General features: G+C 39.9%; 1 protein-coding gene across 1 annotated transcript in view; it reads left to right on the top strand.

Annotated features, from left to right (window-relative positions):
* The first annotated feature begins 593 nt into the window (after positions 1–593).
* The window catches only part of angpt2b (angiopoietin 2b), a 246,509-nt gene continuing 220,848 nt past the window's right edge, over positions 594–26,254 (top strand). The window contains exons 1-2 of the mRNA XM_072548528.1: positions 594–857; positions 23,637–24,541. Coding sequence (XP_072404629.1) covers positions 24,242–24,541 — 300 coding nt within the window. The 5' untranslated portion in view covers positions 594–857; positions 23,637–24,241. The remainder of the gene's footprint in view (positions 858–23,636; positions 24,542–26,254) is intronic.

The raw sequence follows: 26,254 nt of genomic DNA, 5'->3' as shown, positions 1-26,254 counted from the left end.
GTATGTTTTCCTGTCTTACCTTTAGGATTTACATTCTGATATCCCCATTCCTTACCCGAGTGATGTAAAGGGAACCAAATTTCCCCTCACTCCAGCTTGATTTCTGTCTAAGGTGCTCTGGTAAGTGTAATAACATTGATCATCCAATTGTTGCCTTACTCATTGATTTCTCTCATTCCTTTATTACCTGTTAGACCAAATGACGTAGCCCTTTATAAACTATTTTACCTGAGTACTCGATTGGACTTTGTCCTAAAAATCATATAATGAATTTAATGAAAATCTTGTGAAGATCTCCAGTGGAATATTTTAAGCATGGCAAATTTATAACAACATAGAAACGATTGCAAAAAGTTTGGTAAACTTAATTAGTTTCTTTTCTTTTCAAAATATCTGAAAACAACCCTTACTGGCTAAGCCTGACAAACTCAGTAGCTTTTGAAGAACTATCATAGAGTTGACTGACTTGCAGACGTTTCTTCCTTTTACATAAACAGCATTTCTGGCTGTTCCCTAAAAAAAAAGATTTTTTGGCAACCTTTCAGGAAGCTCTGCTTGAAGTCATGTATGGAAATCTGTGCAATTTACTCCGATTTCTTGGTTCAAAACAAGCCCATTTCATCCTGCTCTTCCTGTGCTTCTCCTCAGCCTTTTTATTTAAGACCAGGTCCCTCGTCTATGTATCAATAATTTTCAAAATACCTGAAAATCTACAGAGCTATTTTAGTTGGGTGAAGCAGTAAAGCTACAAGCAAAATTATATACTTACCACTCGCTATGAAACTTGAGCAAAGAATATAAAACTTTTCCACTGTGAAGAAAGCATTTGAGCAGCTGCACGTTTAAAACCCAATAAGGTAAGTGTTCTACAATGTATCGGAGAATACGTTTGCTTGGATCATTTCTTTTTCCCTGACGGAATTTTTCAGGCATAGCATCATGCATACAAACAGGTCTGAGGAAGGCAGATGAAAAATGATTAGAATTGCAGATTATTTAAAATGAGCATCACAGACAGTGGATGCCTGTGCGTTGAAAGCAATTTTGATTCTTTAAGCTGTCATTGCTACAGTACATAATGTACTGATCACTAGTTGAACAAGCAGCTTTCAGTTATTTCATTTTTGCAGTTTCACTTTCCTCCAATCGAAAAGTAATGTTACTGAAATCTGGAAGAGAAATTGAAAGCGTTAGAGAGCTTCTGTGTGTGGAAATGGATCAATTACATTGGAATCATTAAGAAACATCTGATGCAAGTGATTGCTTTATTTTGCAAGATAAGTTTCTGAAAATAATTTTATCCTTAGTGCTATTTTAATTTGATCACAGCCAAAACACACATTACAGCATGTTGCGGAGCTAACTTTTATGTTTTTATATATAAAGATACTTTTTTTTTAAAAAAAGCATACAGCTTGCAAATGCTTTCCTATGAATTAAATTTAAACAACAGTTTCAAAATGAATATTCTGGTTTACGCTTAAGCTGGAGGAAAGACTTAGTGCATGTATTGTCATAATATTAGTTTCCTTGTAGTCTTCTGCTGAACTTATGCCATTGATAGACTTCAAGTTGACAACGTTGTTGCATTTGTGATAAATTCAAATAAACGGCATTGAAACAAAGGGGAAAAAACACACTGATTTTGTTGTCCTCATTGGATACAGTCTGCTTTGTTTTTGGAAAAATAGAGTAAGTTATGTACAGCCTCACATCAGTTATTTATATCAGAATAGATTACACAAAGTCTTTTCTCATTAGTCATATTTTGCACACTTCATCTATTGTAGCTGTTGGGGCACTGGTTAGATCATTGGGTTGGCAAAAATAATGTTCACAGCAGCTGTTTCATCTTCCTCCCAAATCTATTACAGACAGATCTTAAATAATGTCTTGAATTCTTATCTTGTACAAAGGCAATTAGTTTGAGACAATAGGAGTTGTGTGGCACAAGTAACATATTTAAATATTTATGGGTTAATAACAATATGTATAGAAAACAAAGATTGAAAAGAACTGAAGTGTTGACTGATTTAAATCATCACGTTAGTTTTTGTGTAGGCATGGTGTCTTGCTGCTTTAACATTGAAAATATTTGAAGTTATCCATTTACAACTCATGGTGTTTTCAAGGGTTACTATTAATCTAAAAACTGTATATAATGTGGATGAGACCAACTTTCTTTTGGTAAGGGCTTTATTGATGGCCTATTTAACATGTTAGTGTCTTATTAGATTGGCAAATCTCAAACTGTTTTAAAATTAAATACATGAGGATGTATAGTATCACCACCTTCTTAGAAAAAGACTTGCTCCTAATCACTCAGCGTATCCTGTCAGTGAAGTGATGTATGTCAATATTGATGAACAGTTTTGCAACACACAACTGTATACAATCATGTACCCAACTGGTATGTTTGATATAGATGCAGTCAACATGTTTCTACTTGTGGGCAACTTGTGTGGCGTGAAGTAACCACTAATGTATATTCAGTAGGAAGTTTGGGAGAAGCTTCTTTACCTAGAGAAATGTTACAATGTGGACTTTGTTGTAATAGGGAATAGTTGAAGTGAGCAGCATAACTGTAGTGAAGGGGAAATTAAATGGAGAAACGGGCAGAAGCCAGGGCTGGTAGGAATACATAAGGAGATGGGAGTTGAGGAGTCTGTGAAGCATTGACACTAGCGCAGACTAGTAGGGCTAAATGGACAGGTTCCCAGTTGAAAATACCTTACAGTACATCGTGTTCTGGAATAAGCCATGCCTTTCAGAGTTGACACAGCTAGTTAAGGATACATACGCACAAATCACAGCACAGATACTGATCATTCAGCCCAACCAGTCAATTAAGAACAGGAGAAAATGAATCAGTGGTAAAGAGTTCAAAGCATAGTACTTGCATAACTTATTTCTGATAATTTTACCAAAAAACCCTTTTCTCTACATGCCTTTAGCATAATTTGTGCAAAATGTATTGTGTAACCCTCATCTATATACACTTCTAGACATTTTTTTTGTTATTTTCTTTCACACTCTGGGAATTCTTTCCCAATTCATGATGTTATTAAATAAATTTCAGATGCTATGTCCCTAGATTCCTAGTTGTCTTGAACTAGACTTTGTTGTATGTATTTTTTAATCCGTTTTGACTGAATCAATAAATCACCTATTTTCAAGGTGGTGTTAATGTTGCTTCAATCATTTTAAAAAATCCTATTTGGAATATGGCCAAACTACCTAATCCACAGTATTGTCCCCCTATGCCAAATCCCTTTAGTTAATTCCTGCAAATTGGGTAAAATAAGCAAATCACCTTTTTCCGAGCTAAGATGACTGCGTTAGAAATCAACACAATTTATCTAATTTTTATGTCAAGCCAAATTAACTTAATTTATAAATAAGTTGATCTAAAATTTTGAAATGATTTTATTATCAAAAGACCATCAGAACAGCGCTTCTAACAGAGAAATGTCTGTGTTTTAATTATGAATTGCAAATGCAAATGAGGTCATATTAGGATAATTCATCAATATAATCATCTAAATAGTGTGACAAGCACATTTCAAAGTTTCGAAACTATAATACAGTATTTGTTTCTGTCCGTCATGAAGTCTTTTATCTAATTAACCTGCTGTCCACAAGCAAACTCATTAGGATTTAAATGATTAATGATGATCATCTCAAAAAACATAATGTGAATTGTCCAAGTGTCATGGAATAAGACAGAGCGTTTTGAAACTAAAATGAGTACATGCCCCATGGTGCAGCAAGATTAAATTCCTCAAATCTTGGGTGACCAGTTTTAGCAAGGTCGCTGAGACAAGGGGAGAGCAGAGTTTCAGATACTTCTACATGGGAAGAAAGGAAGATGAAACATTAAAAGAGTTGGATGTAGAAGGGTTAAGGCAGAGGTCATAGAAGGGTTAAGGCAGAGGTTAAGGCAGAGCATCTCTCATGCTTAAGGTGTAGGGAAAGGCCAATTTGAGTGAGAAATAAATGAAACTATGAAATGCCATCAGTAATAACCTAACTGACATTGATCAATCTCTGCAAAGTACAACTGAAGGAAAGAACTTCCGAACAAAATGAAAAGGCTGGATCCTTTGCAAACATCTTTGGCCAAAAATGCAATTGAATGACTCATTTTGACCTCTTCCTGAGGTATCCCAGAAGGACATTTTCAGTCAATTTGATTCAATCCATGAGAAGTTGAGAAATGGCTAATTACAATCAATACAGGAAAGGCTATGGGCCCTGACAAATTCCTGGCTGTGGGACTGAAGGGTTGTGCTCCAGAATGAGCTAACTGACCTGCTCCAGCTGCAGCTACAATATTGTCATCTATTTGTCAAAGTGGAAGATTACCCATTTATATGATAAGCAGGACAAATTGAATTTTGCAAACTATTGCATTATTAGACTCTTTTAAACCATTAGCAAAAGGATGATTGGAACAATAGACACTGCTGTCCAGTCAAACCTATTGGGTGCATCTTGCCTTTGGAAGAGTCCAGTTTTCAGGACTCCATGTTCTGTATATTTCCTGTGTTCAATTTTGCCTAGTAGTTAGTCTGCTGTCACTTTGCAAGCTTCACACAGTAAAATCTGTTGCCTTGCTGTAATATCTACTTTACAATTTATAATATGTTTGACTGTTTTAAATAACTTAACCCACATTCAGTCCATGTGAATGTTTGATTATTAGACTATTATCAATTATATGACATGGTGAACAGTAATGGAAAACATATTGGGCTGATCAGGCCTATCGTGAACAAGAAAGTTAGTCTACAAATGAAATATAGCCTTAAAATGAAAGAAAGTGTATGTGATAGCCATCTCTGAATTTGTATTTTAAAGGGTCAAACATTTTGAAGACACAGCATACTGGTGAGCAGAAAATTCCTTTCAAGAGGTTCATTTAACTCAATTAAGAAAGCTCAGTGACAAAGGTGTGTGCTGTATCACTAGCAAGCAAAGGAAGGTCAAAGGCATGTAGTTAAAATGTCCTCACTTCTCCTTAGTTTAAATTAGGACACAGCAGACCTCTTAACAGAATTTAAAATATTGACAATGGTATGTTTTTAGATCTATGAGTGTCCAATGCAAAAAAATCAAGCTGTTAAGATTTGCTTAGGAGCAAAGATACTGATTCTCAACACATCAGGATTATCAGCCAAAGAGCTAAAAGATCCCCAAAATATATGAACTATGTTAGAAGAAACAATTCAGGATTAGATCAGATTTCCTTATACATTAACTAAAATTCATGTTGTTTAGACAAAATCTGTGGATGATTTTCTGAGTGGATAGCAAGAGCTGATGATGTGAATACAAAAACATAGTAAGATATGTGGAAGGTATGGGCTTCTACATGCGCCAAGAAAATGCACAGTTTTCAACACAAGGCAAATGGCAGAAAAGACCATTGGTAGAGGCAGTGTGCCAGAGCAAAGCCTAATAGAGTTACAAAAAGCTGTGCGTGGCTAAGGCAGACCATGCACAAGCATATATTCAAGCAACAATAAAGACAGTCTGGTATCCTGCCAAAGGTAGATATGTGAAGTGATTGACAAACCAGCATCTGACATTGTACATGATGAGACAGGGAATGGTGCACCCATGTTTCATGGTAAATCTCCGGAAAAACATAAATGGCATCACAAGGTCCAAAATGTTTGCAAAAATTCAAATTGTTCATCTTTTAAAAATGGACAACTGTTCATTATAGGCTAAGATTGATGACAGGGACAAGCACCAATATGATAAATTCAAAAAATCAAATAGCCACAGACATGGGAAACAAGGATGAAACCATTGAACATAAAGCTTTAATTGTACAATGGTTGACCAATTCCATGTTCAGGGTCAATAGTGCTGAGTGTTAGTACATTCAATCCACCTGAACATTGCAGATTTCTACATCAGACACTGCTGGACTAGCAACTTCAGGTATATTAGCATAGTGTGATCTCTTACTGCTCACAATCCATAGAAACAGTCAAACATGAGAGATACACCAGAAACTGCAGCAAACTATTCAAGAAATACTTGCAAAATTAAATTTTGAAGAATAGTTCAGGAAAGACACCATTGGTGGGAGGCATCCTAACAATAATCACAATGTAGACCAAAGTGGACAAGAAGAAAAATATTTGTGCTTGTGTTAAAGATATAGAATTTTTTATTTTAATGTACATATTAACTGGAAAATCAATTTGGTAGTAGTAGCCTGGATGAGAAGTTCATAGAATGCTTTCTTAGGCCATCATATTTATAGACCAGATCAGTATTATGTAATTTGACAAGGTAAATTGATGACCACAAAGTTATAAGGTAGCAGTGACCATATTTTGAATATTATATTCAATTTGAAAGGAACAAGAATGTGTCTGAGACTAGTATTATAAACTTAAATAAGCACTACTATTTGGCATGAAAGCTGAGCTGGCTGAAGTGAACTGCCATACTAAGTTAGAAGATGGATCAATGGAGACACTATGGAAAATATTTCAGGCGATATTTTAAAATACTCAAAACAAGTGAATGCTTACTATAAATAAGCATTCTAAATGGAGGGTTCACTGTCTGTGGTGAACTAAAGAACTTAGGGAAAGTATTAAACTTAGTGAAAAGCATATAACTGCAAAGATGTATGGCAAATGATTGGTCAAAGTATTTTTTACAAAGGCAAATAGTGACTAAAACGTTAATCGAGGGTAGAAATTAATGTGAAAGGAAGATACTTAGGAGTTGAAAAATAGATATCAAGCACTCTTATAGGCACTTAAAGAGAAAAAGTCAAGGGAAAATAAGTGTCAATATTCGAGAGAGTTAGAATGCGCTGTTATAGAAGATAATGAAGAAATGGCAAATGAAATGAACAAACATTTTGCTTCTGTCGTCACTATACAAGATACAAAAAGTTTTTAAAAAATTCATTCACAGGATGAGTGCATCACTGGCCAGGCCAGCATTTATTGCCCATCCCTAATTGTTAAGGGTCAACCACGTTGGTGTTGGTCTGGAGTTACATGTAGGCCAGACCAGGTAAGGATGACCATTTCCTTCCCTAAAGGACATGGGTTTTTTCCTGACAATTGACAATGGATTCAATGTCATCATTAGACTCTTATTTCCAGATATTTATTGAATTCAAATCCCATGACGCAATTCAAACCCAGCTCACCACAACATTGCCGGGGTCTCCAGATTAGTAATCCAGTGATAATCCTATTCGGCTGTTACCTCCCCTAAAGGATTTCAGTAATAGCTGTAAATCAGGAAGCATAAAGAAAAGTGGGAATCAGAGAAATTACAATCATAAGGGGAATGATATTCGGCAAACTGACAGAGCGGTAGACTGACAAATTGTCCAGTTCAGATGGACTTCATCCAAAGTTCTTCTTCAAGGTTTCCAGTGAAATAGTGGATACATTGGTGTTAATTTTCCAAAATTCCCTTGGCTCAGGAAAGCTTCCATCAGACTGGAATGTACCACATATTTCTTCTTTTCAAGAAGGGAGGGAGGCAGATAATGAGAATGTAGAGGTCAGTCAGCTTAGATGTCCATTATGGGGAAAGTGTGAAAATCAATTGTTAAAAAGATTTTTGCTTCCGAACTAGAAAAACACAAGATAATCAGGAAGATCAGTGTAGTTTCATCACAGGGAAATTATGGTCAACTAATTTGTTGGAGGTCTTCAGAAGAATGCCATGTGTTATGGATAAAAGGGGGCAGTTCCAGATCTCATTTGACAAATTGCCACAGCTAAGGTTATTGTGGAAAATGAAAGCATATAAGCATGGATAGAAGACTGGCTAGTTGTCAGAAAACAGATTCTGGATCAGAGGTGCTGGAAAAGCACAGCAGTTCAGGCAGCATCCGAGGAGCAGTAAAATCAATGTTTCAGGCAAAAGCCCTTCATCAGGAATACAGGCAGAGTGCCTGAAGGGTGGGCTAAATGGCTTACTCCAGTTCCTGTGCTGCTGCATTACCAGATTCTGTGACTCATGGAAATCTTCAGTTAAAGTAAAGTTTCAGGATTATACTTCCTGCCATGGTTTTTACAAAACCTGTCAGATATGAACATTACTATTTAAAGTTCCATACTCTGATCTTAGCCCTCTTCTAAAACATGATGATTCAAATGTTTATATTCCAGAAATGACCAGACTAGTTTATGCAATCTCTCAGGGTGTAATCTTCACTTCACTCCCTGTACTCTTGTGCTATTACCTCCAGGACCTATTGGATCCTATCTTTGCCCGCTCCTAATTTTCACCTGCAGCCCCTCAGTGATCTCACCTGAAATCACAAGGTTAGTTTGCATACAGAACAATCACACTCTGCTTTACCTCAATACTGCTTCTTGCGACTCCTTCACTGTTGCTAAAGTATCAAACTGATTATCTGACATGGCTCAATGTTTGAAAGACTGAAATCTTTGCTTTTGGTCTGCACTCCAAGTACTGTTTTGTAGACAGTTCATCGCTCTCTACGGTAATAGTCTGAGACTATGTCAGTCTGTTTGCTGATTCATCTTACATCTCATCCTGAGATGAACTTTTCACGCCACCACAAAGGGCACCTGTTGCCACCTTTGCAACATTGCCCAACTATGCCCCATCCCAACTTATCGGCAGCTAAAACCACAATCTATGGCTTAGCTACCTCTAGATTCTACCATTCCAATGCTCCTATGGCTGGTCTCCCACTTTCTACATTTTTCTTTCTAATCAAGAGGTCTTCCAAAACCTAGATGCTCATGCGTAACTTGCAGAAAGTCTCATTCCCCCATCAACCATGTGCCCACTGTCCTACATTGTCAAGTGATGCCTGGAGTTTCAAATTCACAAGGAGAAAGTGAGGACTGCAGATGCTGGGGATCAGAGCTTAAAGTTTAAAATTCACAACTTTGTTTTCAAATCCCTCCATGCCTTCACCTCTCCCTATCTCTGCCATCTCCTCCAGTACTGGACTTGCTGAGATATCTGTGTTTCCTCTGATTTTTTCTCTAACTTCTTGAGCATTCTCAATTATTAATGTACCACAGGGATGTGTGCTTTCAGTTGTCTTGGTCTCAAGTTCCGAAAATTTCTCTCTACACCTCTTCATCTCTTTCCACCTTTAAAAAACCCCTTAAAACATATCTTGCTCAATGATCTCCATGGTAGCTTGGTGTCATGTTTTGTTTTCTGATCCTCATGTGAAGCATCTGAGGAAGTTTCATTACATTAAAGGTGTTATTTAAATAGAAGTTGCTTTTGCAGCCCTGATAACATTCTGGACAGATAGTGCTTCATTGTCTCCGAACTTCCAATACATCCTTTCTATAGTGTTGTGAAAAGGACTGGATGCAAAACTCCAGATGTAATTTAACTAGGATGTCAGACTACTTCTTTGGCTTTGTGCTATTACCATATAGATTTGAGGGCTAACATTTCACCAGCAGTTTTGATTTTGTCTGAATCTAACAAACCTTAATGATTTGTATCTGTGGAATCTTAAAGCTCTTAGCTTCTGACTGAGGGCAAAAGCATCTGCATGAGAACATGGAAGGAGAGGGAATAATAAAAGAGTCTTGATGTAAGCTCTGGAAAAGAAGATAACACCAATTTAGTTAAGTGGTTGGTGAGTGCGGACAACCCAATCAACAGTATACATTGGGAGTTTCAAAAGGGCTCTGATGAGTTACCACACAATGATTACTCTGAGAAATGGAGTTGTGCCGCACTGGTAGAGAAAAAAAAATCTGGATTAAATAATTCTGGTCGGAAAATGTCAGCTAATAATGGTACTTGTTCAACACGAAGTCCAGTGATGAGTAGTTTCCCACAATGATTGGTGTTGAGGACTTCACACGTCAACATCTATAATAATATGAATAATGTTTTGAAAGAATTATGTGCAAGTATAAAAATGATACAAAGGATTCTGTTAGTATTATAATCTTGGACATGAATGAAACAAAAGCACACAAATTACAGGCAGAAGTCGGTGCTTCATCCCCTTGACTCTACGCCACCTTTCAATAAAATCATCATTGATCTTTGTGTGTTTGAAATCCCACATTCCTATCTGTCCCCAATAATCTTTGATTCCCTGCCAAACAAGCATCACACTTTGGTCCTAAGTCACACAAGCCTCTGTGAAAGAAAACAGAATTTCCTCATCTGGATTCTAAAGGGTGACATCCAATTCTAAAACTGAGCCCTCTCATTTTCAACTCACTCATTAGAGTTAGTACCCTTTACCTGGCCAAGTGGTCAAGAATATTCATGAGCATTCAATCAAATCATCCCTTGCTCCACTGAACGCCAGCGAAAATAAGTGCAGCTTGTCTAATCTTTCCTTATAAGACAACCCACTCATTTCAGGTATCATGTCCAGTAAAGTTCCTCTAAACTACCTCCATTGCATTTACATTCTTCCTCAAATAAGGAGACTGAACTGTTCGCAGTCTTCAATGTGTGGTCTCAGCCTTGTCCTTTATAACCAAAGCATAACATCCTTATTTGTATGTTTAGTTCCTCCCATTATAAAGAATTGTATCCCATTACCAGTTCTACCTGTTTTATTTGTATAGTAACTTTTTGTAATTTATGCACTAGAATACCTAGTACTCTCTACATTTTGAAAGTTCGCAGTTATTCTCAATTTAAGTAATATTCTTTGTTTTTATATAGAGAACAACTTCTCATGTTTCCACATTATACTTCATCTTCCATACTTTTGCCCATTCAATCAACTTATGTATATTATTCTTGGTATCAACTAAGAGAAAATGCGGATTGCAGATGCTGGAAATCAGAGTTGATAGTGTGGTGCTGGAAAATCACAACAGGTCAGGCAGCATCCGAGGAGCAGGAGAATCAACGTTTTGAGCATAAGCCCAGCATCAGGAATGAAGCCTGTGGTCTGGGTTGGGGGGCCTGGGGGAGGGGGTGCAGTGAGAGATAAATGGGAGGGGGGTGGCGCTGGGGGGAAGGTAGCTGACAATGAAATAGGTAGATGAAGGTGGGGGAGAAGGTGATAGGTCAGAGAGGAGGGTGGAGCGGATAGATGAAAAAGACAATGGACAGGTTAAGAGGGCAGTGCCGAGTTGGAGGCTTGGGAATGGGATATGGTGGGGTCAGGGGAAATGAGGAAACTGCTGAAACCCACATTAATCCCGTGTGGTTGTAGGGTCCCAAAGTGGAAGGTGAGGCATTCTTCCTCCAGGCATTGGGTGGTTAGGGTTTGGCGATGGAGGAGGCCCAGCACCTGTATGTCCTTGGTGGAGTTGAAGTGGGAGTTGAAATGTTCAGCCACATCAATATTTGGGTTTCCTCGACCATTCCAGAACCTTCTCCTGGTCTCTGGAACTGCTCAGACGCCATTAGCCATGCGGCTGCTCCAGCCATAACTGCAGCAGTGAATTATGATGTCACTTCCACCCCTACTGCCCCACAGACCGCAGCCACCGCCAACCATGACATCTCCACGATCACCGTCCAGACAACCACCTCCATGAGCGTCGGGAAGATGACTGCCTCCGTGACTGCCGCAAGATCCACCACTACCAGCACCAAGGCAAAACCTACCTTGTATGACATTTCACCCCCACAGTTGCCACCCCCCAGTGATGTCACTCACCAGAACCCCCGATGACTATATTGCTGACGTGAACTCACTCACCGGAACTCAGCAGGCGACATCCCTGATGTCACGCATTACATCACGTCCGCCCCCTACAGTTGTCACCGCCACATTCACTCCTGTCCCCGTGGTGGGTGATCCCATAAACACACACACTCCAGTGACAGTCTCCACCCCCACTCCCAGCTCCAGCCCAACCCAGCTCCTTGCTCCCAACCCTGCCGTGTCTTTAGAATGTAGAACATAGAACATTACAGCGAAGTACAGGTCCTTCGGCCCTCGATGTTGCGCCAATCTGTCATACCAATCTGAAGCCCATCTAACCTACACTATTCCATGTACGTCCATATGTTTGTCCAATGACGGCTTAAATGCGCTTAAAGTTGGCGAATCTACTACCGTTGCAGGCAAAGCATTCCATACCTTTACTATTCTCTGAAAAAAGAAACTACCTCTAACATCTGTCCTATACCTATCACCCCTCAATTTAAAGCTATGCCCCCTCGTGCTCGCCGTCACCACACTTGGAAAAAGGCTCTCCCTGTCCACCCTATCTAACCCCCTGATTTTCTTATATGTCTCTATTAAGTCACCTCTCAACCTTCAAGTCCCTCAGCTTTTCCTCGTAAGACCTCCCCTCAATACCAGGCAACATCCTAGTTAATCTCCTCTGCAAAGTTAATCTCCTCCTTTCCAAAGCTTCCACATCCTTCTTATAATGTGGTGACCAGAGCTGTACACAATACTCCAAGTGCGGCACCACCAGAGTTTTGTACTGCTGTAGCATAACCTCATGGTTTCGGAACTCGATCCCTCTATTAGTAAAAGCTAAAACACTGTATGCCTTCTTAACAACTCTGTCAACCTGGGTGGCAACTTTCAAGGATCTGTGTACCTGGACACCGAGATCTCTCTGCTCATCTACAATCCATATACTAGAATCCATATACACCACATCAACCGGTTTACTCTCATCTACCTGTTTGGTCACCTTCTCAAAGAACTCACTAAGGTTTGTGAGGCACGACCTACCCTTCACAAAACTGTGCTGACTATCCCTAATCAATTTATTCTTTTCTAGATGATTATAAATCCTATCTCTTATAACCTTTTCCAACACTTTACCAACAACTGAAGTAAGGCTCACTGGTCTATAATTACCAAGGTTGTCTCTACTCCTCTTCTTGAACAGGGGAACCACATTTGCTATTCTCCAGTCTTCTGGCACTATTCCTGCAGACAATGACGATTTAAAGATCAATGTCAAAGGCTTGGCAATCTCCTCCTTGGCTTTCCAGAGGATCCTAGGATAAATCCCATCCAGCCTAGGGGACTTATCTATTTTCACACTCTATTTTATTATTCCCTCAGACTTCCCCTCATTGATGATGAATGTTCAGTCCTCAGTAAAGGCCTCAACTTCATCCCTCTATGCTCCTGGATTAACGAGATTGACACCCGTCACGATCTTGAACATTTGTTTTGCCGCCTACATCTATGGGCCCACTTTTTCAATCAAGCTCCCACCCACCCACCGAGGACCCCTTCTCCCATCTCCAACACACTCCATCCATCTGGACATCCACATGCTGGCCTGTTACCCACTCTTGATCTCTTCATTTCTAACTGTGACATAGACCACCTCAACCTGCCCACCCCCCTCACCCAATCCAACCTCCCGCCCTCGCAACATGCAGCCCTCCACTCTCTCCTCTCCAATTACAACCTCACCATCAAACCCGCAGACAAGGCAAGGGACACTGTGGTAGTTTGGCACACCGATCTCTGCACTGCTGAAACCAGGCGCCAACTTGCAGGCCACCTCCTCCTACTGCTCCCTTGGCCACGACCTTACCTCCCATCACCAAACCATCATCTCCCAGAGCATCCACAACCTCCTCACCTTTGGGGATTTCCCATCCATAGCCTCCAACCTCATAGTCCCAAAACTCTGCATCGCCCAAATCCACCTCATGCCAAAGATCTACAAACCTGAGTTCCTGGTCGATCCAGCCTGCTCCTTTTCCACTGAACTCATTTCTCCATACCTTGATACTGTTCTGTCCCCTTTAGTGCAGGAACTCCCCACCTTTGTTCGGAAACACCACCCATGTCCTTCACCTCTTCCAAGATTTCCGTTATCCCAGCCCTCAACATCTTAACTTCCCAATGGACATCCAGTCCCTGTGCACATCTATTGGCTATGACAAAGTCCTCCAAGCCCTCCGTTTCTTCCTCTCACGATGTCCCAACCAGTACCCTTCCACTGATACCCGCATCCACCTGGCTGAACTGGTCTGTTAACAACTTTAGCAACTTCTCCTTCCAATCCTCCCAGTTCCTCCAAACCAAAGGGGTAACCATGGGCACCTCCATAGGCCACAGCTATGCCTGCCTGTTTGTCAGGCATGTGGAACAGTCCATCTTCCGCAGTTACACCTGCACCATTCCCCACTTTTTCATCTGTTACATTGATCAACGTATCAGCGCCACCTCGTGCTCCCATGAGGAGGTTGAACAGTTCATCAACTTCACTAACACTTTTCACCCCGCCCTCAAATTCACCTGGACCTTTTTGGACACCTCCTTCTCCTTCCTAGTCCTCTCCATCTCCATTTCCGGTGACCAACAAACCATGCACATCGACAATAAACCCACCGAATCCCACAGCTGCCTGGACTACACCTCCTCCCACCCTACCTCCTGTAAAAACACCATCCCCTATTCCCAATTCCTCTGCCACCACCACATCTTTTCCCAGGATGACTAATTCCACCATAGAAAATACCGGATGGCCTCTTTCTTCAAAGACTGCAATTTCCTTTCCCATGTGGTCGACAATGCCCTCCAGTGCATCGCCTCCATTTTCCACACCTTCCTCCTTGAACCCCAATCCTCCCAATGCAACAAGTACCGAATCGCCTTGGTCCTCACTTTCCACTCAACCAACCTCAGTTTTCATCGCATCATCCCCCACCACTTCTGCCACCTACAAACAGAGCCCACCATTAAGGGTATATTTCCCTCCCGACCCCTATCAGCATTTTGGAGAGACCATTCCCTCCATGACGCCCTTGTCAGATTCATGCCCCCCACCAGCCCACACCCCACTCCTGGCATCTTCCCCTATCACTCAAGTAGTGCAAAAACTGCACCGACACCTCCCCCTTCACCTCTGTCCAAGGCCCCAAAAGGACCCTTTCACATCCAACAGAAACTTACCTGTACTTTCACAAATGTCATCTATTGTAACCGTTGCGCCCAATGTGATCTCCTCTACATCAGGGAGACAGGACGCCAACTTGCAGACTGTTTCAGAGAATATCTCTGGGACACCCGCACCAACCATTCCCACCATACCGTGGCTGAACACTTCAACCCCCCCCTCCCCCTCCACCAAGGGCATGCAGGTCCTGGGCCTCCTCCATCGCCAAACCCTCACAACCCAACACCTGGAGAAAAATGCCTCATCTTCTGCCTTGGGACCATGCAACCACACGGGATTAATGTGGATTTCACCAGTTTCTTCATTTCCCCTCTCCCCATTTAATCCCAGTCCCAAGCCACCAACTCAGCACCACCCTCTTGACCTGTCCATTACCTTTCTCATCTATCTGCTCCACCCTCCACCTTCCTCTCCGACCTATCACCTTTGCCCCACCTTCATCTACCCATTGCATTCTCAGCTACTTTACTGCCAGTCCCACACCCCCTCCCACTTATCTCTCAGCACCCCCAGCCCACAAGCCTCATTCCTGATACTTGGCTAATGCCCAAACATCGATTGTCCTGCTCCTTGGATGCTGCCTGATCTGCTATACGTTTCCAGTGCCAAACTCTCAACTTCATTCTTGCTATGTCATCTTCACAAGACAGTCTTCGACTTATCTTTGTGTCATCTGAAAATTTAGCCACCATGTTTTTACTCCCCCCATCTGAATCATTGATCTAATCTGTGAAAAGTTGTGCACCCAGCTTAGATCTTGCAGGACTCCATGTCTCCCATATTGCCAATATGAAACACAGCCATTCATGAAAACTCTTATTTTCTGTCGGCCCGTCAGCCAAACTTCTATCTGAGCTATTTGTTACTCTCCTGTCACAAATTTCTATTTGGCCTAATAACCTTTTAAGTAGAACCTTGTCAAATTTAATATTGATGAAAGTATTATTTGCATTTTTGTAGTTCTAAACCGAAACATGTTGTATATCATTCAAGGTTTGCAACTAAAGAGTAAAAAAAACTAAATTTTATAGCTCATTATGTCCTATAGCTTCACAGCTAATAACACAAAGCTGTCACTAAAATGAATAGAATATTAAGATACGTTGCTAGAATGATCCAGTGCAGTTGCTAATGTTTATAACTTAATGCATTTGTGTTTGCATGATTTGTTCATTAGAAATATTGATGACTAAACCATGACAAGTTGTACTGTTCACCAGTTTTAAGTCTCAATATGTTTCTCCAGCAAGTGTTTTTTTTCAAAGCATTGAATAGAGTGAGTAGCCGCTAGAACTGGCACAATTTCTGTTATGAAGTCTTCATATTTAATAATTCATGTAGACTTGGGTTTGAAGGACTGTGGATACCACCACTGGCTTTCTTTCAGAGGTAAATGAAAAGACACTGGAACATTTATTTTAACAAGGCATTGCTTGGTAGTCATATACCTTGTGATAACTGCTTGTTTACCCTGCCTGTCTTTATAACTGTCAAGTTCCAGTTTCAAATTTGGATATTATTTGTGGTAGTTGGTAACCTCCTTGCTGAAAGAAAGGAGCTTCCCAACTTAGCTTTCCTGTTTCAGTGACAATCCTTTTTGTGAATCTACTGAATCAGAGTTGCCCACTTGCAATGCATGAAATAATCCTAGGGGAGTTACTTTTTCAAAGATCCTAGAGCGAACTGCCTAGGTTTGGTGACACCTAACTACATATATCAAATGACCAGGCTGGCAGCCATCTGAATGTTCCCAGACCTTACTCCTTCAAGAACCAATGACCATTGGCCAAAAACATGTTTTCCAAAGTGCATCTTGAGAAAGATAAAACTATTTCTTCCCTTTTCCTGGTAATAATGGGCATGTGCTTGTGTGTGTTTTGGGTATTTAGAATGTAGATATTCATACTTTCATCCTTCAAACAGTGTATTAATCAGCTTTACATAGAGTCATAGAGATGTACAGCATGGAAACAGACCCTTCAGTCCAATTGATCCATGCCGACCAGATATCCCAACCCAATCTAGTTCCGCTAGCCAGCACCCAGCCCATATCCCTCCAAACCCTTTCTATTCATATACCCATCCAAATGCCATTTAAATGTTGCAATTATACCAGCCTCCACCACTTCCTCTGGCAGCTCATTCCATACACGTACCACCCTCTGCATGAAAAAGGTGCCCGTGAGATCTCTTTTGTATCTTTCCCCTCTCACCCTTAACCTATGCCCTCTAGTTATGGACTCCCCCACCCCAGGGAAAAGACTTTGTCTATTTATTCTAACTATGCCCCTCATAATTTTGTAAACCTCTGTAAGATCACCCCTCAGCCTCCGACACTCCAGGGAAAACAGCCCAGCCTGTTCAGCCTCTCCCAATGACTCAAATCCTCCAACCCTGGCAACGTCCTTGTAAATCTTTTCTGAACCCTTTCAAGTTTCACAACATCTTTCTGATGGGAAGGGAGCAGAATTGCATGCAATATTCCAACAGTGGCCTAACCAATGTCCTGTACAGCCACAAATTGACCTCCCAACTCCTGTACTCAATACTCTGACCGATAAAGGAAAGCATAACAAATGCCTTATTTACTATCCTATCTACCTGAGACTCAACTTTCGAGGAGCTATGAACATGCACTCCAAGGTCATTTTGTTCAGCAACACTCCCTAGCACCTTACCATTAAGTGCATAAATCCTGCTAAGGTTTGCTTTCCCAAAATGCAGCACCTCACATTTATCTGAATTAAACTCCGCTTGCCATTTCTCAGTCCATTGGCCCATCCCGTCAAGAGTCCATTGTAATCTAAAGTAACCTTCTTCGCTGTCCACTCCACTACACCTCCAATTTTGGTGTCATCTGCAAACTACTACTCCTCTTCTTGTGCTCGCATCCAAATCATTTACATAAATGATGAAAAGTAGAGGACCCAGCACCGGTCCTTGTGGCACTCAACTGGACACAGGCCTTCAGTCTGAAAAACAACCCTCCACCACCACCCTCTGTCTTCTACCTTTGAGCCAGTTCTGTATCCAAGTGGCTAGTTCTCCCTGTATTCCATGAGATCTAACCTTGCTAATCAGTCTCCCATGGGGAACCTATTGTTTTCACAATAAATCAATAATGTTTGTTTTTTTTAAAGAAACCTGATTGTGATGATAGAAATTATACAGATTAAGTATTTAATTGGCCATATCCATAACTGCATAAAACAATCAACTTCATGTTGTGGTTAGCACAGTCATGGGACTAAAGGAAGATACAATGCACTCTCATCAATCATAGTAAGTTCCAATTGTTGCTATCACCATAGCACCTCTGTAAATTTGAGTTCCTGCAGCATCTCACTTAGTTTGCAGTTTGGTTTCACAATTAGATCCTACTTAGATGTACAGTTACATATTAATGAACTGAAACGTGCAACCCATTCTAAAAGATGAAAGATGTAACAGCAATCTAGGTTTGTTCAATATATCGTTTCAGTTGCATGATACTGTGATCTTTTGCTATAAATTCTATGTCTTATGGTCCTGCTCCACAGCTACCTGAAGAAGGAGTGGCACTCCAAAAGCCAGTGCTTCCAAATAAACCTGTTGGACTATAACCAGGTGTTTCATAATTTTTAACATCATCATGTATATCATTGTCTCATCACCCAACAACACTGGTGTTTTAACAGACCAAAGCAGTTAAAATATTCGCAATTGCAACGGACAATAAAGTTCATTTTAAGGCTGAAATTGAACAGTATGCACATATTTGAGAATCCAATATTTGAAGCCATGCTTATGCTTCAATTTAGCATACTTTTCTTCCTCTGTTCTTGCTCATGAATTTAGTTCTTGTCTTTGATGGTGGTAAGACTTGTTGGAACTTGTTTCATTCTCAGCTGGAATCCAATTACTAAGACATAGGGCCCATTTCACAACTGCATTAGTTAAAGGGAATGCACACAATTAGCACTGTAAGTACATGAATTGGTAAACACAGGAAATTAACAAGTTTGAAATTAATTGAGGAATCCAGTGAACGAACTGATTTGAGCATTCTGTTTAATATGTGATGTCTCAGAAATTGATCCCTATGATACTGAGTAATGGTTAGTGCCACAGGTAGGTCTCTTTGGTAAGTATGGATAATATAAGCAGATGGAAATTTATAAACAAAGTTCACTGTAGTATTCTTGCACAAGCTCTTGGTTAAGTCTCATCTTGGACTGTGACCAGTTTTCAATCTCTTGTTTGGCAGTGATACAAAGATCATGGCAAAGGTTCAGTGCAGAATGATTAGATTGATCCCTGATTGAAATACCCTTACACAACAATAGTCTTCAAGAGCTTTACTCAGAAAGAGCACAGACATTAGGGAGGTTTGATTGTGGTCATCAAAATACTGCAGAGAATGATCTATTTTCATGTGTTTATGTTTGAATTAAATATGTTAAGGAGAAACAGTACACATGTATATAACTTAGCTAAGTGTAGTTACATGCCAAGATGTTTTTCCATACTGCAAAGGTAATTTCTTATTCTAATTTCTTATATTGAGTGTAGTTGCTTTTGAAGCATTTAAAAGGGAGTTGGGCAAGTTGCTGTCTCTGACTGAAAGTAAAGGATACAAAAAAGTGGGAGTTTTACAATGGTTGTTCTTTTCTGGATCCAAATCAGTTTGATCAGCCTTGGAAAGTTGGTGTTAATTTTGCCAAAGCACTTGCTTCTCTGAATTCGTTGAACAATTTATCTTTACCTCTTTTCTTCCTCAGTCCTGCAAGGTTATATAATTTAATGGATGAAAAGCATTGAAGGCAATGATGCTCAGACAGAGTTTTTTTTTTTTAGATTAGATTACTTACAGTGTGGAAACAGGCCCTTCGGCCCAACAAGTCCACACCGCCCCGCCGAAGCGTAACCCACCCATACCCCTACATCTACATTTACCCCTTACCTAGCACTATGGGCAATTTAGCATGGCCAATTCACCTTGCCTGCACATCTTTGGACTGTGGGAGGAAACCGGAGCACCCGGAGGAAACCCACGCAGACACGGGGAGAACGTGCAAACTCCACACAGTCAGTCGCCTGAGGCGGGAATTGAACCCGGGTCTCAGGCGCTGTGAGGCAGCAGTGCTAACCACTGTGCCACCGTGCCGCCCATTATGAGACAGTCAATGGGCCAACTGGTCTTTTCTTTTCCATTGATCTTGTATATTTGTATATCTCAAACAGATTTCATTGTTCACTTTTTATTGCAATTGTATTTCACCAATAAAACTCTGAATCAGGAGTCGATACATTAGGATCATGCAATATTTTGAAATTTGAATACACTTTGAAATTTAATCTGATTTTTTTCTAATCCCATGCTAGCATGCCAGCTTTCTTAGAAGCTTGTTTGTGGGATATGGGTGTCGATGGCTGAGCCAGCATTTATTTTCCATTCCTAAATGCCCTTGAATCTCTAGTTTCCCTTGAACTGAGTGGTTTCCTAGAGCCACTTCAATGGGGGCAGTGAAAAGTCAGGTACGTTTCTCCATGTCTGGAGCCAGACTAGATAAAAGTGGTAGATTTTCTTCCCAGGAGGACATTTGTGAACTAGATGGGTTTGCCATCAGGCTAGCTTCTGATTCTAGAATTGTTTTCTTGAAATCAAATTTCACCATCTGTTGCAGTGAGATTCAAACCTATTTGTCCAGAATGTTAGCCTCAGGTTCCAGATTAATGGGCAGCATGGTGGCTCAGTGCTGCCTCACAGTGGCAGGGACCCGGGTTCCATTCCAGTCTCAGACAGTTGTCTATATGGACTTTGCACATTCTCCTGTGTCTGCTTGGGTTTCCTCTGGGTGATCTGGTTAGGGGAATTGGCCATCTTAAATTGCCCATAGTGTCCAGGGATGTAAGGTTTAGGTGAAATGTAAAGTAATAGGTTAGGGGAAGGGGCCTCAGTGGGATCCTGTTCGCAGGGTCTGTGTGGACTTGTTGGGCCAAATGACCTGTTTCCACACTGTAGGGATTCTATGATTCTATTAGTTCAGGGACATTATCATTTCACTTATGTCTCATGCATGTTACTCCTCAGCACCAAAAAGCAGCATTTATTAGTGACTTACATTAACTTGACTGATAAACAGGATGTCAGAAATTCAAATGGCTTGGGCACATGGTTGGTAGGAGTAATGGAAATGTTGTGAATTGGGTTTCCATACACAGTACATCTGTGCTGGAAAGGCAATACTCACAATCATTAACTATGGGGTCTCAGACATCACCAAATGGACCCTCTGAGATTTTACAGACCCACTGATCAAGGGCAATGAAAAATACCTGGCCATAGGTTTGAAGCTGTCACAGCTCAGTTTGGGATGGGAATTCTGGGATTACAAATTAGAATTGGAATTCCACCAAACTCCAAGGGAATGCAGAGTCATTGGTCTGGGATTGGGATCTGGTTCAGGGATCAGAACCTGGGACAGAGATCCACATTACCTCTTGGATCTTCACCAGTGTTAAAAGTTGGTGTGATCCAGGCTAGAAAGGGTGTCGCACGTCCTGCCTGGCCTACTGGAGCCTCAGTAGCTCAGGTAGAGCCTGAAAAATATGTGTTGGATTGATGGAATAGTTTAGAATTGTGATATTTCAAAGAATCAAATTTACCTTTAAGGTAAAGCAAGCCACTCAAATCTAATAAAGGAATCAATTCCTTTTACTTTTGACCAATGATAGATATTTTTAATCAACTGTTCAGAAATGTTATTCCACACTTGGAGCAAGTGGAATAGAGTCATTCTGGCTCAGAGTTAGGGACACAATCACTGCAGAACAAGAGCCCTGTTTTGGCTAATTTTATCGTCATTGCCTTAAGGGGGCACAGCTGGTAGTTTGAAGATTTGTAATTGCTAATATTTTACACTGTGGGAATAGCAGGTCATAATAATGATGTAAGAGAACAGGTAACAGAGAGACTGAAAGAGAATGATCACGGTTTCAGCAGATTAAGACGTTAATGGATAATAAACTCAGTGGTTTTCTGAAGCTAGACTATTCAACCTGTAATAAACTATAATTTTGCAGAATGGTTGTGACGTATCACTCCTGCTTTAAAACATAGATACACAAATTGGGAGGAGGAATAGACCATTTGACCCTCTCTAACCTTCTCTGTGTTCAATACCTTCATGGCTGATCTGATCATGGCCTCAACTTCACATTCTCACTAACTCCCCAGTACCATTTAACTTGCTTGTTAATAAATAGGCTATCTATCTGCACTTTAAAAATACTCAGTCTGCCTTCACCACTCTCAGTGGAAGAGATTTTCAAAGTTACGTGACTCTCTGAGAGAAAGAAAATTACCCCCTCTTGTCTCCAGGTTAATGGAAAGAGCCCTTATTTTTAAACAGTTTTCCCTAGTTCTTGTCCCTCTCATAAATGGAAACTTTTTGTTTCAGCCTGGCAAGTCCTCTCAGAATCCTATATGTCTCAATACGGTCACCTCTTATTCTTCTGAACTCTGATCAATATAGATTCAGCCTATATAATATAAGATTGTCATCACAAATATTAGTTGGTTGAACCTTGTCTGGATTACTTCTAACACATTTATAACTTTCCGAAAAACCAAAGACTAAAACTGTTCCCTGTTTTCCAGATGTGATCTCACAAATGCCTTCCACAACTATAGAAAAAAAACTATATATTCCAATTCACTTGCAAAAAATGAGATTTCATATGCCATTGCAATCATTTGCTATAACTACGTACCCAACTGCAGGTTCGTATGTAGAACAAATAATCCTGTGGCATTCACCATCGGAGATCAGCTAGTACAAAATGAAATGTTTTCTCTGGCGGACACATAAGCCAACATTGAAACTTTATTGAAATGATTGACAAAGTGGAAAACATTGACAGCACTTCAGCTTTATAGAGAATTTTGTTAAGTGTCCTAGCCATCCATTTTCATATGCAGACTTCAGCAACATATCTGAAATTAAGGTTTCTTCAGTTTGTTGCAGGCTTTATTATCCAGTTTTTACCAAGTTATACACACTGCATTCATCAATAATGTAACAAAGACTTCTATTTTAGAAATGTTTTGTTTGATGATAACATAAAGAAGAAGGAGAGTTTAAATTGCATTTTTCACAACTATACATTCCAAAATACTTTACATTCAAGATTATAATTATAAACATTTTGAAATGTATGAAATGCAACAATCAATGTGTGCAATGTCCCACTAAAAGCAATGTATAATTATCCAATGATTCTGTTTTGTGATGTTAGTGAAGGGATAAATATTGATCAGGGCATTCAAGAGAAGTCTTCGACTCTCATTCTGCTAGTGCCGTAGCATATATTAAATGAGAGAGAAAACAGGGCCACTATTTAACATTTCTTCAGAAAACTGACCTGTCTGTCAATGCCTTGCTCTTTGGTGAATAGCTGGCAGAGTTATTAAACGTAAGGTGGGGGAATTAGGAACAAAGCTGGAAGAGAAACCAAGTGATTTTCATGCTGAGAGTGGTCCTTGACATCCCTTAAAGAAATGGCAGGTCAAGCCTTTTGCACTTGTGTACCTGTTTGAAAGAATGCCTAACTATGTCTTAGGAGTCAATCAGCCCACTTAGGCTGATAGGGTTACATTATTATCTGCAAAAGAAGTTTATGAGAAATTTGAAAAAGAATTATGAATCGACTTAACATTTCTTATAGGGTATACAAGCCATGAGTAATATGCTGAAAGTAAACTTTGCACAATTTATTCCTCTAAAGGTGATGGAAGTTTGTCCAGAATTTTACTGAAGCTTGATTTACTGCCTCGACTTTGAAAACAGTGTGGGCTGGACAATGGTATAAAATGTCCCTTGTTATTGGAATAGTGCACTAAGATAAACTTTCAAACACTGAGACAAAAGCTACTGCAGGGAGCAGACCGTGTGCTAATCACACATTCTTGTGGTAAAATCAGATGTTGAGATATAGCCACTGACTCATTATCTTCTAACACCAAATATCTCAATCCATGCGTGGGCTTCAGTCCAACCCGAAGGGGGAGAGAGCCTTACCATCAGGAGCAACCGAACATTTCCTGCCTTTGTCAGTGCAACGTGGGCTGTGAGACATAGGAAGCAATACAGAGCCTTATCATTGAGTCACAGAAGGAAAACAAACTCTTGGCAACATTACATAAAGCCAGTGAACTGTCAGGAGAAGCAGTAACTCTTTTTTTCCCCCGAATGCATGACCAAGCAATTGAATAGTCCAAGAACCAGAGACAGAAGAGAAGTTGGTTACGGTCTGGAATCTTTTCCTATTCTTCTTTCCCCTGCACATTCCCAGTTTTATGAACAGTTCATTTGCAGTTGGAAGCCTTCAGAATGCTATCAAGCTACTTGTCATTTGTGAGTTGTGTTTGTGTTTTCCTGGCTGTGTCAGGGTTCAGCTCCTACAATAAAGCAACAGACAATTTAGAGAAGCACCATCATCAAATTCAGCATGGACCGTGCAGCTACACATTTCTACTTCCAGAGATTGAGAACTGTCAACCTTCCGCCGATTACCACATGTCCAACTCACTGCAAGGAGACGCTCCTCCAGTAGTGGAACCCAACCGGTCTGTAAAGCGGTTGCAGCAACTTGAGGGCATCTTGGAAAACAACACGCAATGGCTACAAAAGGTAAGAGCTATTGTTTGGAAACATTGTCCTTGTGTTACAGAACAGTTTGTTAGTTGTGTCCTGTCCATATGCTCACCTAAAACCATGTGCCTGTGCAGCAACATTTAAATTTAGGCATTCTGATGTTGTGAGTCATTTTCAAAATATTTTGAGTGTCTGCGTAGGTGGATTGATTATGTATGGATGATATAGAGCTATAAATAAGTGCAATAAAGCAGTGCTCGGGAGATTAAAACAAAGCTTTTCACATAAGCATAAAGTGAAAATAGTCCATTCAGAAAATAGAATTGCAACATGGAAGCAGCTTCATTACTAATTTATAGAATTTTTTTAAATAGGAAGCTGTTGAAATGAAACAAAATCTAAAAGTTCAAAACTCTCTAACATGAAATATATGAGGAGCTTCAAGTTTAAAGCTCACTGACATGTTAAATACTGCAAAATTATTATCCTGGTATTAGTATGTTGCCTGGAAGTGATTGATAGATTTTAATTTATTTTATTTTAATCAAAAGTTTTCAATGATTTTGTAGATGATGTAGGTGATGCTGAAGAACTTAAACAGTTAGCTCATAGTTTGAGATATCTGTACTTAGCTTTTAATGATACCCTGTTTTATTTTTCTGTGTTTCTGTTATTCAGTTTCAGACAGGGCTTTGGAGTTGTTGCTGCAATCATTGGACATGCTGCCTGTCAATGCACGCAGGGTTTTTCATGTGGTTATTGTTAAGAGGATTACCTAGTACACTGTTATATCTGCACATTTCTCAACTAGTTACCAAAGAATGTCATGCACCCCATTATATATTATCTGTTCTCTTGTTCTTTAGCTAACTATTCTCCATTCTGAGTGTTTATTTTCTTAATTTAGTAGAACATAGTATGAGGGAAGATGATAGACAGAAGTATTTTAAAGTATTCAGGACCCAGCTCAGTTGAGCTTTTATATTTATATTTCACTGATCAGCTTCCAGACGTTGGGAGGACACTTCCTCACTCAAGTGTATGGCAACCTGCCACAGACTGACCACTTCAATACAATTCTGGAATAAGCCTATTTTTGTTAGAAACCCGATACAGTAAGTTCTATATGGGGAAGCTTGTACCTTAATGTAGGAACAAGATGCTGGAACCTGTTCTGAAAAGCATTTGTTGTTTTCAGCTTATATATTAACCCTGGTAAATAAATAATGTGTTGTCTCCACTTTGAGAGTATTTCATCATGTTTATAGGAGACAAGCATTTCAGATCAAAAGACTCCCCCCTGCTCCCCTCCCCCCACCATGGTATTGCTACCTTTGAAGAGTGTCAAGTCATCCCTGAAAGTAGTAATTATTCTGCAATTGCAGAGATTCACATCAAGTGAGTAAACTGTTGATTTAAGGATCAAATCGTCACTGTAATAAAGTTGCAGAATGTCTAATTTGGATTTCAATTAACTAGTATTGTAAAGTCTTCCTTCATCAGACAAATTTGTTATCTATATGAAAGGAAAAAGATATAAATCTTCCAAATATTATTTGAAGTGTGGTACTATTGCTTTGAGATATAAAAGGGGGGAGCATAACACATTGTGTTATAATCGGCATTTTGAACCTGCAGTTTGCCTGTATGGTATACCACTTGAATGTAATATCTAGTTACAATATTGCATACAATCAGACATATTGTTCAATTTTGTGAAACTGACTTTCTAAAATTTTTAAAATGTTT

This window comes from Chiloscyllium punctatum, chromosome 27 (assembly GCF_047496795.1).
Source record: "Chiloscyllium punctatum isolate Juve2018m chromosome 27, sChiPun1.3, whole genome shotgun sequence".
Classification (NCBI taxonomy): Eukaryota; Metazoa; Chordata; class Chondrichthyes; order Orectolobiformes; family Hemiscylliidae; genus Chiloscyllium; species Chiloscyllium punctatum.
The sequence above is the reverse complement of the archived record's forward strand: the minus strand, read 5'-3'. Positions and strand labels throughout refer to the sequence as shown.